This window comes from Phyllostomus hastatus, unplaced genomic scaffold, assembly GCF_019186645.2.
Source record: "Phyllostomus hastatus isolate PE091 unplaced genomic scaffold, TTU_PhHast_1.1 phas_contig_148, whole genome shotgun sequence".
NCBI lineage: Eukaryota > Metazoa > Chordata > Mammalia > Chiroptera > Phyllostomidae > Phyllostomus > Phyllostomus hastatus.
In genome coordinates this window covers 17,353,181-17,369,926 of record NW_025333607.1, presented here as the reverse complement: position 1 = coordinate 17,369,926, position 16,746 = coordinate 17,353,181, and the positions used below count along the sequence as shown (strand labels likewise).

Sequence of the window (16,746 nt, the reverse complement as noted above, 5' to 3'; positions counted from 1 at the left end):
CCCAAGACACTTTGCATACTCTTAAATATGCAAAATGTCTCTTGGCACCCTAGAATTCATCCTGACAAGCCTTTATATAGCTCTTATTTAAACTCCTGCTTTATTTTTAGGGAAGAGGTTACTGCGAGATACTCGTTCAATGGAAGCAGCAAAGGGCCGTGTTTGTTTGCTCGGTTCCTTCCTGGGGTGCGGGAGGGGCGTGAAGAAAGAAACACGATGCGGGAGAGCAATCAAAAGTGGAAGCTTGTTTAATATTGCTCTACCATCATCCTGAAAGGCATAATAATTTGAGTTACACATCTGAACTGATTGGAGTTACAGAATCATATCTCCTTTTTGCATTTAACAATATATACAATATAAAATAAATACATTTACACGAATGGACATCGGCTGGAGCACACGGTATGGTACACGTCACAAAAATATACAATTGATTGCTTTACAGATGTGAAGCCCATCTACGGCTATAGACATGGTTTTATTAGTATTATTATTATCATTATTATTATTCTTTTTACTACTGGCTATAATGCAACTCCTGGATTATTATAAGCAGTTTAAATTTTTTTTTTGCCCTTTTACGATCTTTGCACATAAGACTGCCATAAAATGTTTTCCTAGGCAGGTAAACAGAGACGCTTAAATAATTAAAATACAATCACCAACACCCATTTCCTCTTCTATAAGAAAAATAGCAGTTTTAAATTTTTTATATCTTTTATGTTATCATTTAAATGCAAAATAGTGGAATAAATACAACAATCTGAGCTGATGGAAACCCAAGTGTAACAGCAGGCAGTCACACAATCATACCACTTTAAATAAGAACAAACTGAAAAAGAAGGAAAATAAAAATTAAAATCATATGGCTAAAACGTACACCTTTAAAACTTCCCAAAACTTCACATTAAGTAAATGGTCTTGCTTGAAACTCGAAAAAACTTACCTCAGGTGAGGTTTAGGAGGAGCATTTGCCCTAAAAGCCCGTGCAGTCCCGTGCAGTTCTCTTAAATCTGCGTGTTATTGTGTTTCCTATGCATGTTTCCCTTAAACTGAAAACTGAAACTCGTACTTCCGTGTTCTCACGTATCTCCATCTCGTGTTTTCAGTGGGGTGGCTCTTACTTCTGAAGCCCAAGTACTTCAATGTGATACAGTAAAAACGATGTGTCTATTGTGTATACTTTATTTATATAGAGTGTGTTTGAACAGTAGCAACTTAAACCCTGCACAGACTTTCTGGAAAAGAACCTTTTTGAACACTTACATATATAAAGAATCTTATAGAATCAGCACCTTTTTATGTCCCAGGAGTTGGATTTTTCTGTTGTTGTTATTTTTAAAGGGATGTGCCAATTTCTGAACTCCTATCACAGCTATAAATTTCAAGTTATTGACCATCTGAATGAATTGCTAATGATGATTTATCTAGGATCACACTACAGTCACTTCTCTACTGAGAAACCACAATCTACAATATAGTTCCATATAGCTAATGATAGATACACAGTATTTCTAGCATTAGGCTGATGAAACACCAACCCAAGGTATTCCGTTTAAAGCACACAAAGTAGCAACAGTTTTGGAGACGTATCCGCACCAAATAAGTTTTGCAACAACACAGAGCGAGTTAATAACAACATCAGAGAGATGAGTGAGTGAAAGCCATATATACAGCGTTTAAAAATTAGACTTATCTATATTCTTGAAATATTCAAAGTTTTATTTCTAAGCTATACATTGGTATTCTATAATAAACCATTAGAGAAATTATTCCTTGTTTTGAAAATATTATTACGATTTCGACGTGTATCTGTTTCGTAGTGGATACTTGTTTGGAGTTTCAATCTCTTAATTATTATCAGGAAGAACCTTATTACTGGTAAGGAATAGAATATACTACTGTAGTCTCCTGAGGAATTGTACATCCAGTACTGTCTCTAATTCTACCCTGTGTCTAGAAGCACACACCACAAGAATCCAAACACCACAAGAAGAACAAGACAAACAGTCTTTGAATGCAACAGAAAATTCAGAAAAAGCACAGCAAACATGAAACATTGAAAAGCTGAACTACATTTCTTTTGTTTGTTAGGATTACAATTTTAATTACATCTGTGTACATAGAAGAAGACTGTTCACATAGTACAGGGAGCAGCTACTAACACTGGTCCATTGGTATAGCATCTGATGGAGGTTACTGTTTCTTCTGTTTCTTGGTTACTTGGTGACTGTAGATTTCGGGGGCATCTAATTGATTTCTTCATTAGATTACACCTCTTAACAGTCTGGAACCTGACTGACTTTCTTGCTGTGACAATACTGGTTGAAAAAAGCAGATCTATCGGCTTAGCTCTTGGCAAAAACTGCAGGTTAATTGAAACAAACATTCCTAAATGAATCAACTCATATGGACAGGTTTTAGAATTTGGTCAGGCGTCTGTTGTCCTTGGTGACGTTTTTTGTTGTTGTTTCTGTTCAAATTCTGGCATTCGCCTTATTGCCTCTTAAATGAATACTGGCTCACAGCTCCTTGGGGGAAAGGTCTGGAACTTCACAAACAGGCAGGAACTCATTCCTAACCACCGTGGCAGGGCAGCGAGGAATTGTATGGCAACTGCACCTCCCAGGCCGAGAGGTGCACTTCTCGAACTCCTATGGACCTGGGTTCCATGCGCAGCACTCACACACGTGACTACCCAGAGTAGTCCCGGATGGCATGATCTAATCCTTGGTGTCAGTGGACATGTAGGTAAACCGGAGCTCATGTTAAGAAATCGATGTTTGGGACCAGACTGGCACACGACATAAATTGCATCCGTGATAATATGCACCGTCCCTTCAACTATTGCTTGAGTAAGTTAAATTCCCACACTGATACATGGCTGAAAAGTGGTAAAGCTGGTACAAAAAAAATCTCCATTTGTAAGAAGAAAGAAAACGTTTTTGTTTAAAAATCTTCCTTCAGGATTCATTTGTCCTTCATTGTTGTCCGTAATTGTTCAAAGCCAGCACAGAAAATTGCAGTATTCTTATTTCTCTTTAGTATTGCATGAATGAATAAAGCTTAAACTATTCCCTGAAAAAGTTACATAGTAGCTAAACTAACAAATACCTGGAAGACTTGAAAAAACAATTAAGGAATCAAATGGCTGTAACTGATCTAGATGGGAAAGCAATGATAAGAAGCAGCCGGAGCAACAATGCAACGTTGCTTAAGGTGTTTAATTCGAGGCTGCTCCCACGAAATCTAATACTGCACTCCGTCAATTTGCCTATGTTGCACTGTACTTCAGGTACGTCGGTTCTCTCTTTGATTCCTTAGTCATTGGGGACGTTATGGTTCACAATAAGTTCACTGGCATCCATATTATGGATTTCCATCCTTTGGCGGGGCTGGCTTCCTTCTCTCTTCGATTACAGACCTCTTTTAAAAGTTCAGCAGCAGAAGGAAGGAAGGGAGGGAGGAGGGAAAGGGAAGAAGAAAAATTCTGTTACAATTAGAGCTATTTAAAATTTAGAGGAAAGAGGAGGATGAGAAGAGAGAAAGGAGAGTAGGGGAGGGAAGGAAGGAAGGAAGGAAGGAAGGAAGGGAGGGAGGGAGGGAGGGAGGGAGGGAATGAGAGAGGAAACCAATAATCAAGGAAGTCAAAAAATAAGGGAAAGGAGGAGTAAGAGAAGGAGGGAAAAATGAAGAGGAAGAGAAATGGGGAAAAAAGATGAGATCAGGTAGAAAGAAATTCATCAGGGAGATATGGAAAAAATCTGAAAGCTGCTTCATAGTCTTGCTGCTAAATGATCAGTGCAGTCTTTGCTGATTTCTGATGGTGCTGACTAAACTCTACGTTTCTTCGACATCACCCTCGGGTTTATTTTCCCTTTTCCGGCGTGCAGGAGAAGGAGGCCCAGGAAGGCCTCCGGTCAGACCTTGGCCTCCAGCATTTCCAAAAAAAGTTTGTGCATGGGGACTTTGCCTTCGAGTTTGATGTTGTAGAAATGCTGCACGGCCTTCGTGGACGTCTGCCGCAGGAGGGGCAGCGTCATCAGCATCTTGCCGGCCCTTCGAGGGTCTTCCATGTGCTGCCCGGCTTCGTAATCCTGCAGGGCCTCGTGCAAGACGTCCTGCAGCTTCTGGACAGCTTCCACGTCCTCTATGTGCATGGAGTCTGTACCGGGAGGCAGAAAGTACACACCACACTATTAGTAACGATCACACCTATGCATAATGGTGTTATGAAAGTTAATAGCAATACAAACCTATGTATAACCGTGTTGTGCAAGTTAAATGTTACTCTCCAACACCTCTAAACTCTAAGCTGTGATGTGTTGGGAGCCTCACCTTTCCAAACTCCGTCTAAATTTCCCGACAGTAGATACTATGCAGTGCTTACTTAGGACATGGGAATTATCACAAAAGATCCATTATTTCAAAGGTGTGGGGTTTTCTCTCTCTCTCTCAAGACTGAGCCTTCCGTTGAACAGATTACAATCTTGGCTATTGTAGTCATTATGTCATTCATGTATTTATTCATTCCTTCAACAATTATGGAAGGCCATCTATTAAAAGTATGACTTTCATTGCTGTGGAAGTAAAGTTGTTTACAATTCGGACCTTGCCCTGAAAAAGCTCATATTTCCCAATTGGAAAGAAAAACATTAATGACCAAGATTTTAAGAATTTCATGTAAATACCCTGAATCTAACACTGTGTTCAGTTGTAAAATTTTTAGGGGATTCTTCACAGCTCCTTAAAAGATCCTTACAGAGTCTGCTTCTGCACTGATACACAAATAAAGCCTTTTACATTAATGAGGTCTGAGTTTAATTTAAAAATCTAATTCAATCAGGCAAGGAAAGGGTTAACAGGGTTGCCACATTATTCTTGCAAGAAATGTGAGAGGGTGGGGCGGGGGAATGAAACTTGCAGCTCTAGTTCTAAACCAGACACTTAATTATATACAAGTTTGAATCATTTAGCACGTTTTATTGATTCTGATGACAGTTTATCTGTTAATTACACATAATGGGGTCTTTGGGGGGATTCTGCATGTTTAATAATTCTGGGTCTTGGAGAATGCTGAGTTCTAAGATATATGTCGTTAGCCTAATCCTTCACAGGATTCAAACATCAGATCCCATGCACAGAAAGAGGAGACGTGATTTAAAACCAGGTGGATAAACATACGATAAAAAATTATGGCAAAGTAATCAAAAGCTTGAATGCTGTTTTTTTTGAATTTTTAAAATTTCTTTCTGTTTTAGAGAGAGGGGAGGGGAGGGAGAAAATGAGGGAGAGAAACACTGATGTGAGGGAAGAACATAGACCGGCCCCCTTCATACCTGCCCCGGCTGAGGACCCATCCTGCCGGCCAGGCATGTGCTCTGACTGGGAACCGAACTGGCGACCTTTCGGTTTGTGGACAACGCCTAACCAACTGAGCCACACCAGCTGGAACAGAAGCTTGACGGCCGTTGCAAGTGGTAACACGTTTTGAAATTGTCTTTATATCTTGTTTATGGTTTTTCTTTTATGAGGTCATCTGCAGCCATTTCGACCGCGTTATTGGTGGAGTCTGACTACTTACGTTAGGTGGTTATAATGACACGTTTCTTTGGGAGAGTTGTGAATAATCTGGACTACCGTTGTTTTTAAGTGTTAACTGCTCAGGACTTGGTTCCCGCCTGAAGGAGCCGAAAGAAGGAATGCTCCCCCACGGGCAATGTTCGGAGTGGGGCCCTGGGGTGGGATGCAAGGCACTGTCCAGCAGGTGCCCCCCGTCCTTCCCTACACACTGCTGCTTTCTCGAAGTCTCTCCGGAATGGTTCCCGGGTGACTGGTAACCCCATCCACTCCTTACAGGTCTTATCTTGTTTTCCTTTCTTTCTTTTTTTTTAAGATTTCTTATTTATTTATTTATTTATTTATTTAGAGAGGGGAGGGAGGGAGGGGAGGGAGGGAGGGAGAGAGAGAGAGAGAGAGAGAGAGAGAGAGAGAGAGAAACATCAATGTGCGGTTGCTGGGGGTTATAGCCTGCAACCCAGGCATGTACCCTGGCTGGGAATCGAACCTGCAACACTTTGGTTAGCAGCCCGCGCTCAATCCACTGAGCCACACCAGCCAGGGCTGGGTCTTGTCTTTCAAACCAGCACACGTCATTTTCAGTTTGTCTGAGGGTTGTGACATTAGTGACAAACAATAGTCACAGAGATGACAACTACATGCTCTGATACTTGCCTCTGTTTCTGCACTAAATGCTGCCGGAGGGGTAAATGGTGGCAGGGACGCACACAACGGTGAATGTCCTGGTACATGACAGACTGGCCTGTTGCAGTAAGGGGACAGAGGTGAGGGGACCTGTCCAGCCTGTCCTTGTACTAGGAGTTAGCACTCTGAGAAATAACGGGGGGCGGGCAATAAAAGGGTGGGGAAACAGAAATGGTCTTCTTTATAGACCGAATTAAAACAAAGTGACTCTTTTCCGAGCAGAAGGTCCCCAAACGCAGAACAAACCTAACAAATACACCTGGCACTCAGCGCCCGTTTCAGGCACCGTGGGCCCTGCGTCTGACGCGGGCCCGGCCTCAGTTCCTCTCCCAGCTTCCCCACACGTCACGTGGCAGTGGGACTAAGGGCTGGAGGTCGGCTTAGCCTCAGGGTTCTTTGCATCACAGCAGGCTGCCGGAATTTGTGACCCTGTACATGACATTTCTTTTCCTTCTCTTTTCAATGAGTTGAAATCTTTCACGAAGACATTTTCGGTTCTACGTGGGGAGAGCATCCTACTGGACCAAAACAGAGGTAACTATTAGAAACGTCTTCTTATTTTTTCCAAATCTGTCTCCGACTTCCAAACTTGGATCCCAGCTCCTGGGACTCTACAGAGGGTGTCGCCTTCTTCTTCAAGGCAGACCTTTACATGCTTGAAGACAGGGGCACAGGCACCCGGTCCCCCCTACCCCCCCCACCCCCACCCCGCCGTGGGGCCTTCCTTCCCCACCACTGGGGCCCAGCGGGAGATGTATTATAGGATGTCACAGGAAATGAGGCGAGAACAAATAGCAGAGAGATATGCTCACAAACAGCAATTAAGACTTCAAACTATTCTTTAAAGGCTGTGATTTAGCGTGTGAGATTTAAAAATGATTTAATCAAATTACTATGATAATTTAACTTCCCATTTGCAGGGAAAGATTCTAACTCATTGTAGCTTTACCCATTCTCGGATCTGCTAATACTTTAAATGCAAACTCACTAAATCTGAACTATTTAATTAGACCATGATTCAGCTGGCAGGCTGCTGAGGAAAATATTAATCTCCATTAGAGATCCCAGTTCAAGTTCGGACTCTGTAGCTTTAATCTTTGTTTTGTTCTTCAGGCTACATTTATAGATTTATGCCAGACTCAATAGAACTGGCATTCGTTTATACAATTATTTCGCTTCGGTTGTTGGTGATGGTTTCTTTAACTCTATGTTTTTAAGGGAAATAGTGCCAGGATTCATGCAGGAAAAAAATAACCCTGATATGCCCAGGCCCACGCCCAGACTTCTTGAATCAGAAAATCAGAACATTGGGGCTGGATCAGGGCACCAGTATCTGTTAAAATCTAGGTGATTCTTTGGCCAAGCTAGGGTTGGGAACTATTGAACTAGACAGTGAGACAAACAAATGCTATTTTAAGAAAATCAAGATTTCAAAGGATAACTAGAGTGTAAATGATAGCTATATTATCACCCATATATTAAGCTTCAACTCCTAATCATAAAATAGAATCAATTCATTAACTTTCAGTATTTTACTCTCTGAGGTGGGAGTTGATAGGAATGCGACTTCCTCCAGTCATGAAAGGAGCGGAAAACACAATGTGATGGACACGACAAAGGGGTGAGATAAAGCTGCTCTCTAAGAGACAGTGTGTGTCTCAGAACTTCCTATGCAATCCAGACCGAGTCTAAGAGGGCGACCCCGCTGGGGTGCCCCGAGCTGGGGCGTTGCAGAGTGTGGGCTGAGGCTGCGGCCCATGGGCTCCTGATGGACGGAGCAGTTGGTACTTTTTTTAAAAAAGAAGTTGCGGATCCTAAGGTTCTGATTAAAAGTGGGCAGACTGGACACAGGGAAGATGACAGTAGTGGCAGCAAAATATTTTCATCTCTCTAAATCTGCAAATGACAATCAAGAGATCAAGAGAAGGAGTGACGGCAAAACAGAAAACCCAGAGACATCACTTACATAAAAACTGGGTGGCAAGGTGTCCCCAAGATACACACACATCATCATCATCATTTCACTGGTCCCCTGAAGGGGCCCAGGATGAATGGCCAACTCAGGGATGTCACAATGAGGCAAGGGCAACCTAGCATCCGGGTTATAACTGCATTCCAGACCCTGGCCTGGAAACACTTTAGATGAGCATGGAACACCTTGTCACACTAGACAGGAGGGGCATTGTTAAACTACTGAGTCACTCAGAAGGATACCAGATGCTGACCTGAAGGCTGGCCTGCAGTAGAACTTGACCGACACTAAAGAACAGGAAGGATGTTATCAGCACCTGTGTTCCATACAGACCCCAAATTCGAGCCTGAAAAAGGGTTATAACTGCAGTTGATTGAAATCCATTGAATATGTTTAAAAACATGTGTGTCTAATGACATTAAAAAATAGGGTGCCAGTTCTTTATCTTGAGAACAGGTAAATAAAGAGAAAAATCAAGCATTTAGCCTACCTTTCCTAAACAAACTATATCACTGGTAACAACATAAGGATGAGAACAAGAATCACTGTATATAAATATCCCAACTACTGAATGAAAAAAAGAAGGGGTAAAATTACAAATCACCATTTTGCAACCCCCAGTGATGGACAGATGTGAGTTTTGAGCATCACAGAGAGACAAGCAGATGTAACGTGCTTCCTGGTGGACAACACACCACTTGTAGGTGCCCTAGGGATCGAACCCAGTCTGATTAAGTCTCTGGATCCAGACGCTAATTTGCACAAAATGCAAAGGGCAGAGAAGCAGGATGAATTGCATTTGGAGTATGCAATCTGCCAAGTCCACACTTCCTCAACAGAGCAAAAAAATGAAAGAGGAACTTTTAGATTAAAGAAGAATAAAAATTCCGTAAGGAATTTTTTTTAAAGGTTTTTGATGGACAAGACACAGCTGCTGTGCCTGGGGATATACATCTCCAAACAAAACCGTCGGAGGACACAAAAAGTTGACGACTGTTGAAGTCAGGACAATGGTTACTTTTGTGGGAAGGGAGGGGTTTCCGGGATGTCTTGCAAAGGTTTCTTTCTCGGCCTCACTTTTATTCACATTCACGGTGGAAGGCTGAAAACTGTGTCTTCGGAGAAATCAAGTGTTTTTATAAGCGGGAGGGAGAGGAAGAAAAAAAGCTTCGAAGCCACTGAAGAAAAGGCCACGTTTGTGGTTTTGAAGACAGAGGAAGGTGCCATGAGCCAAGGAAGGCCAGGCCTGCTGCTCTGGAGGCCGGAAAGTCAAGGCAGGGGGCTGTCCCCAGAGAGCCTCCCTCCGGAGGGGGCACGGCCCTGCGGGTACATTAACCTAGTGACACTGATTATGGACTTCTGGCCACCAGAAGTGCAAGAGAATAAATACGTGCGATCTAAAGCCACCAGGGTGTGGCAATTTGTTACAGCATCTGTAGGAAACTAATACGCTCATTAAGCCACACCTTGGTTTTCTGCATGTGTGTGTGTGTGTGTTTAGTGTGTCGTGTTTCATGTTAAAATAGTGAAGGGGACAGAGAGGGACTGAGAGGCTGCTCATGGAGTGACCCCTTCCAGAAATCAGTGAGCCAAGGAGAGTTCCCATCCAGGCTGCAGAAACACTTGGCGAAGCTACCAAGGACACTGCTCACGTCTCAAGTACGCAGTTGGATCAAATAACTTTTAGGTGTTTGCTAACTCAGAGAAGTTGTATTCCTAATGTTAAAAATAGTCACAATAATTCCGTTTTTTGCTGAACCACGGTGAGAACTCCTGATTTCCTGAAATTTATTGTGTCGGGAAAGCTGTTCTCTTCGTGTCCGGCTCTGGCTGTGAAACCAGGACTCTACGTTCACATCAGCTACACCACTCACTCTTACACAGAATTCGTGTAAAATGGCGAGCGCAGCACACCCCCGTGGTCCCCCATGTCTTTCCTGCAGGCTTCTCACACAAATCCCCGGTCGCCGTTATCAGTGTCACGTGTACCTCACCGAGGGCGACTTCCCTGCTAGGCCCTTCCTCCTCCCTCACACGTACTCGAGGCCTTCTTCTCTCTGCCTCCAGTAGCTTATATTTTTCTAGGAGCTTCCTAATTCCGCTGACTGGAAGTGATAAAGACAATGATATTCAATACGCCAAGGCTGATTCCAACTTGGGTGGCACATCTTTCAACTTTCCCCAGGTCATCAACGATCCGTACCACGGTAATGACCTTCTGTAACGGAATGCTCATTATCCTAAGACCGGTAAAGGAACATGTTGTTATGCCATCCCTTTAGAAAAAACAATGGCAAAGTATTCTATGTGCTGATTACCCAGGTCGGGAGCGTAGATACACCTGAAGTCAGTATTTCCTCTACCACGTCAATGCACAGTGAATGCTGAGCATGATAAAAAAAATCTGGGAACCAGTCTGTACTGTTTCACACATTTCAAATATAAATATGCATGAAATGGAAGGGTTGCATCACATTAAAAAAACAACCCAAATATACTGTCTTAAATAAAATTAAAATAACTCCAACAGTGATGGCAGATGTGAGACAAAATCAAAGAACAGCGGAGTATGTGGTTTAAGTAAGCCTCTGAGTTTTGTGGTTTTCACCTTCAAAATTAACTGGAACAGTTACTGAGGGTTTTCAAAGATTTAAATGTGAGAATTACAGTATTAGTTCATGATATATATATATTTTGGGGGGGCATATAGCCGAAGATACAGACTATACTCCACTGGTGTTCTGGTGCTGTAAGTGTTCCTGAATTCGCCCATGATGAAAACAAAGCGACAAAAAAGATGACAGCAATTATCAGGAAGCCGATTCTCTGTTTCCCGAGCGTAAGCACAACATTCGTAATTATTGAATAAAGACAGATGTTTAAAATAAGCTGAAATTTAGATTAATGAGACGATGGTGGTGAACACCTTCAGCCACAGAGGGGATGCCAAGATATCCGTAAATGACACTGAAACAGATTTTCTTTTACACACAAAGTTACTCGTGGCGATCTGAAATTTCTAAATACTCAAAGACACTCTATAAGCTTTTTGGGGTCTCTAGAAATCCTATTGAAACGTTTTCATATGGATGTCTTTATGAGCAGTTGAAAGAATCGCTGGGTCTAAGCAAGATCACATCGACAACTTTATCACTGTCCTCCCAATAATGGCCAAAAAGAAAAAAAAAAAGAAAAAGAAAGGAAGGTAAAAAAGGAATGAGTGGCATCATGCACAGTATCAGAGAAAATGACTTTCTGAGTCCGGTATCCCGAGTGAGGTGGTGGAGCTTGCAGGCTGGACGGGAAGAGAAGGACCGTATTTACACAGCACAGGGGAGGGGCACACTCAGGGGTAGCACAGGGCTTACAGCGCTGACTCGTCTCCCTTCACTGTGCGTGCTGGCTCAGTTGCTACTGGTATTGAGAGGCTAAAAGAATGCTAAAATACCATGAGGGAAAATTTTGTGACAAGGTGAAATTTTCTTAGAAAAAGTAATGTTAGTACGATAAGAAAGGGAAAAGGTGGGGGGGGGGCTTGTTAATTATTTCTGGCTTGAAACAAGAAACACAAACCAACTAGTTCTTTAAATAACCTCTGATCACCAGTCTAAAGTAGGTCACTTCCTCCTCCTAGGGGAAGAGTGTGTAGGGTTCGACTGTTTATCCATAAAAACGTGAATGATTCTACTTCTCTGCAATGGGGACAGAAATGCTGCCACCGAGATACCCTGCATCCTAGTCCACAGCCAGAAAGTCTGCATCTAACTTCTCACGTTATAAAATCTTTAGCAATTTTGATGATTAAATCTTAGCATTGCTCAGCATTCATGATTAGTTAATTATCGAAAAAGGCAATTGGAAACATCAAAGATACCAAAACAGGCTTGCTGTACTTTCTAAATAATTATCCAAGTAAATGTTTAAATTTGAATTTCTATATAATTACCAAATAAAAATGCTTTCCCAAACTGCTCATCTAATTACAGGAGAGGCTGTAAAATGACGTCTCTGCACCTTAATAAATTCTCGGAAAATTCCAACCCCCGTGTCCCTCTTTGGTTCTTTAGAGAGCAGGACCGGGGGTTCCAGAGGGTCCGCGACACAATGCCATTTGTCACGGTGAATCACATTGTACAGTTTCACGGGGAAGTGGGAGAAGATACTGCTGCCGCGAGGAAGAAGGCTGCACCCACAGAGAAGAGTGTGAAACGCTGCACTCCATTATCCAGACAGGGAGGAAAGCACAACTTCATCGTGGAGAACAATTTCCCCTCTATCAGCCCAAGGATGCAGGGCATCAATATTGCAGATGAACTGTTAATTACAAAATCAATTAAAAATTATTTCTAAAAACAGTCACGCGTCCCTGGCTCTCATGGGGGCAATTTGGGCAGAAGGTCTCATCTCACTAGGACCGCGCCAAATCACAAAGTCGTCATCCACAACGAAGCAAAAGCAATCTGGTTTTTCATTTTTCAGCGCGGCTGAGCCCAGCCTGAGATTGATCGTCACATATGGCCCCAGAAAACAAACTGTCAATACCTTGAATGCTGCAGAATTTGAACAAATAGCCGTCCGCCCATTCAAGCCACTCATTGCGTCCCATTTAACAGATTTTATTGACAGTTTCCTTCTTGTAATTAAAGGGAAAACTACTGGCCGGCAACCAAGATAAAGTTCAAAGATAGGGTCAAAACAAAAGCAGATGGGAAGGCACGGCGTGGCTGTCAATGGTACAGAGCATCAGAGCACGCTATCGACTAGCAGGTATCTAATGATCGGCCCGTCATTAAGGAGGGATGTATCCGGAACTTTATGCAAATGCCGAGACAGACCTGAGACCACAAGAAAGCGCTCGGGAAGGCACAAAGGGGAAAACAACAAAGCGCCAACGATTTTTACTTATCAGAGGTGGCTCCTGACGTGAGCACGTTTCAGCTCAAATGCGAAGACTGTGTATTCCCATAACTCTGACCCCGCACCCCGTCAGCAGTAAGCACCTTGGAGGGGAAGAAGACTCCCTCGGCACAATTGGACTTTACAGGACTCCAGAAGGTAAGAAGGCAGTGTTCACTGATAACCAAAATCAGAAACACCACCAAATATATATATATTTTTTCAATTGCAAAGTTTGCATTTTTCGAAGGGGAAAAATGGTTTGTGTGTATTTGTTATTCACACTTATTTTCCCTCGTGCATGCAAGACAATGGAGCTAATTTTGTCCTGAGGATGGCCATACACTACATATTAGCAAATGCACAAGGCGGCAAAAATTCCACAGCTTTCAATAGACAAATATAATAAAAAATAACTCCCCTTAAGTTGATTGTTCTTATTTTTAACTTTTTCACTCGAAAGCTATAATGACTCTAATTTTGCTGTTTCATACAAGAATTTACAGCTGGGCCCAGCAAATCTCTGAAGAAGGCAAGGGAAAGGGTGACACTGACATATTCAGAAACGGGACAAGGACCGTGTCGATAATACCAACCCGAATTAGCAAGAGCGATTGCTTTGAGGGTGACGAATTCTTCCTTCTCCAGCTTCATGCTCTTGTATTTCTTCACCAGCTGCAGGATGGCGTTGTTTAGGTCAAGGAGGCCCGCTAACTTGGACTGGTCTTCGTCCATTATATAATCGTCTGCATAGACGAGTTCATCCTCAAAGGAAAGAGACCGGTACACGACGCCGAGGATCAGGATCTCCATCCAGGCGCTCTGCAGCAGGCTCATCTGGTCGGCCAGGGACAGCGTGGAGAAGCCTGCGTGGGGAGACGGGCAGATCCAGTTACTCGAAAGCCATGATTGGACACACTCGTATCCAATGACACGTTACCTTTGCAGGGTGGACGGCCTCTGCGTTAGGACTCAACATTATGCTGAGTTGGATCAGACGCTCTTACATTTTCCCCTGGTCAGTTCTGTGAACGGTGAAGGAAAAGTCACCAACCAGTTTCAACAGGGTGGTGTTTTCCCAGTATTTATAGACTGGGCTGAGGGGACTTCAGTAGAGAAGCGGTTTTGCATCTTGCACTCGAGGGGAAAATACGATGGAATCGTTAAATATACTTGATTTTTCTGGCTGAGGTCTTTAAGGACTCATAGAAAGTCAGCGTTTCAACAGCCTCGTGTCTAGAAACTAGCATTGCTAAACAGAAAAGTTTCTTTTTTATTTTTATTTTATTTATTTATTTTTAGAGAGGGAAGGGAAGGAGAAAGAGAGAGAGAGAGAGAAACATCAATGTGCGGTTGCTGGGGGCTGTGGCCTGTAACCCAGGCATGTGCCCTGACTGGGAATCGAACCTGTGACATTTTGGTTTGCAGCCCACGCTCAATCCACTGGGCTACGCCAGCCAGGGCAGAAAAGTTTCTTTATAAAAAGCCAAAAAGTAAAGGAAAACAAATAATGTAGGTCACATAGAGGAGTGAAATTTGGAAACATTTCTCTACAATAGTCACGAGCACCTTTGTAACTGGATACGTTGTCCACAACAGTATTTCACGTGAGTTCCTTTTAAAAATAGTGACTATTGGTATAAAAGAGAGTGGAGTACTTAGCACCAGGGCCTCTTCACCAAGCAGAAAAGCAAGTTTATTTTGGGGATTAAGTCCCAGTTATTTAAAAAATTAAATATAGGGCAGCGGGGTTTTGTGGAGAGGCTGGGCAGAGCCAGAACTGAATTTAAACATTAGCCCCGGGAAGCTACTGGCTGTCTCACCTTGAAGCAGATCATTTGCTTGTACCTCAATTTTTTAATGGAAAATATAAAAACCATTCAACAAGACACAAATTTATAATACGCCTTCAGTGACGGTAGCTACATTAGGTATTATTTCTACCTGAAATATCTGGGTGACTGTTTTCAATTATTTACTAAAAACCTCATCTACATTTATGCATGCATGCTTACAGTCCTTTCTGAGCTTGAGAAAACATATGCAAATATGTATACATATAGATATATATGAAAATGAGGTTAAATAGGAAATGATGAAGTAGAACAATTAAGCCTGCTTGGAGTAAAGAGATATATTTATGACTTAGAGGAACCAGATCTAAATTCTAAAAGAAATTTAAAGAGTCAGAGCTTAGTGAATAAATCTGATAACCAGTGCCATTCTTTTACCAAGCGTCCTAAAGAAAGTTTATTTTCTAAAAGTTCACCTTCATTTCCAATGTTAGGCCAGGGACTCCAAGGGTAACCAACCCACCAACCACTCCTGTGGTCTTTGAGGACCACGGTACCCTAATTTGAGGTACTGCTACCAGCAGTTCTACAGAGGAGGAAATTTTTGGGTAACGCAACTTATGAAATTAGTTTTACTCTCTGTCTAGACTTTATTCAGTGCCGTCCCACCTTCTTAGGCTCTTGCTACGGTCACTGTTGTCCCCATTGTTATCCCTGTGACTTGTTCACATCCCCTGTGATATTAGCCATGACAGCACAGTAAGGGGAAGGGGAAGATCTCCTGGCCTGTTGGTGACAGCCGACAGTGTGCTGTTGGCCCCGTTAAGTAGAAGCGTTTAATAAAATCATCCAGAGGGATTAGTCCGGCTTTACCTAAGGGGGGCTTCAGGCATCTATCTGTAAGGGGCGTTTCTTTCCTTGTTTATCAAGCTGCTGTCATACTGCTTGACGGATCTTCCTTTGGACTGGCTGTGTAAGTCTTTTTTTCTTTTCTTTTCTTTTTTTTTGTCTTTTCCATTTGAGGTTGTATCAATAAATATCCTCATAAAATTAGCTATAACCATTGACATCATTTTAAACAGGGATTCAAAAGAGAAAAGTATTGATCTTATCTGAGGAGGTATGGCTCCATTTGCTTTTGGGTTTGAGAAGGTTACACTCACAACAAACAAACAAACAAACAAACAAACAAACAAACAAACAATATCGCTCTATTTTCTGTTCCCCCTTCCCAAGAGAGAGAGGTCTTGCATACCTAAAACGCTTCACTCAGGAAAAGGGACTCTACAGGAATTTCTTTTGTAAGTTCAATGGAGGAAACAGTAAGTGGTCAGTCACCTAGGAAATTACGACCAAAAAGCCGTTTTCCATTTCCCTAGGTCTCCTTTTCCTCCTCGTCCCCCACCGGCCGTTTCCTGCCGCAGCAGATGGGCCGAGCGTGCAGCCCGCAGCCCGCAGCCCCTTCCTGTGACGGCCCGTCCTCCCTCTGTTAGTAAATAGATTTACACATTCTCCAATCTCCACACATCTTTCTGCCGAATAATTAAAAGCAGGATGATTAGTTTATTGAGTGGAAGGAGGAACTTTTTTATTGAGGTCCCTCCACGATTTTATCAGGGCCAGCACTTTTACGGTTGCCAGGAGGGCGCAGCCATCCAATTTTTCTTATCTGCCTGATTAATACAAACGCTGTTTCAGGACGCATTAATTAACAGATACAAATCTGCGTTCTCATGGAAGGATCAATACAGAGAAGAAAAGAGGCATCAATGTGAATTTAGTGCTGATGATGGAGAAGGCTCGCTATCGACGTTTACG

At 42.6% G+C, this 16,746-nt stretch overlaps 1 protein-coding gene across 13 annotated transcripts in view; it reads right to left on the bottom strand.

Moving 5' to 3' along the window:
* Positions 1–242: 242 nt before the first annotated feature.
* The window catches only part of ESRRG (estrogen related receptor gamma), a 508,248-nt gene continuing 491,744 nt past the window's right edge, over positions 243–16,746 (bottom strand). For all 13 annotated transcript variants that reach the window (XM_045861556.1, XM_045861545.1, XM_045861578.1 and 10 more), the window contains 2 exons: positions 13,732–14,001; positions 243–4,168 (listed from right to left, as the gene is read on the bottom strand). In XM_045861556.1, the coding sequence (XP_045717512.1) occupies positions 3,924–4,168; positions 13,732–14,001 (515 nt within the window). In that variant the 3' untranslated portion in view covers positions 243–3,923. The remainder of the gene's footprint in view (positions 4,169–13,731; positions 14,002–16,746) is intronic.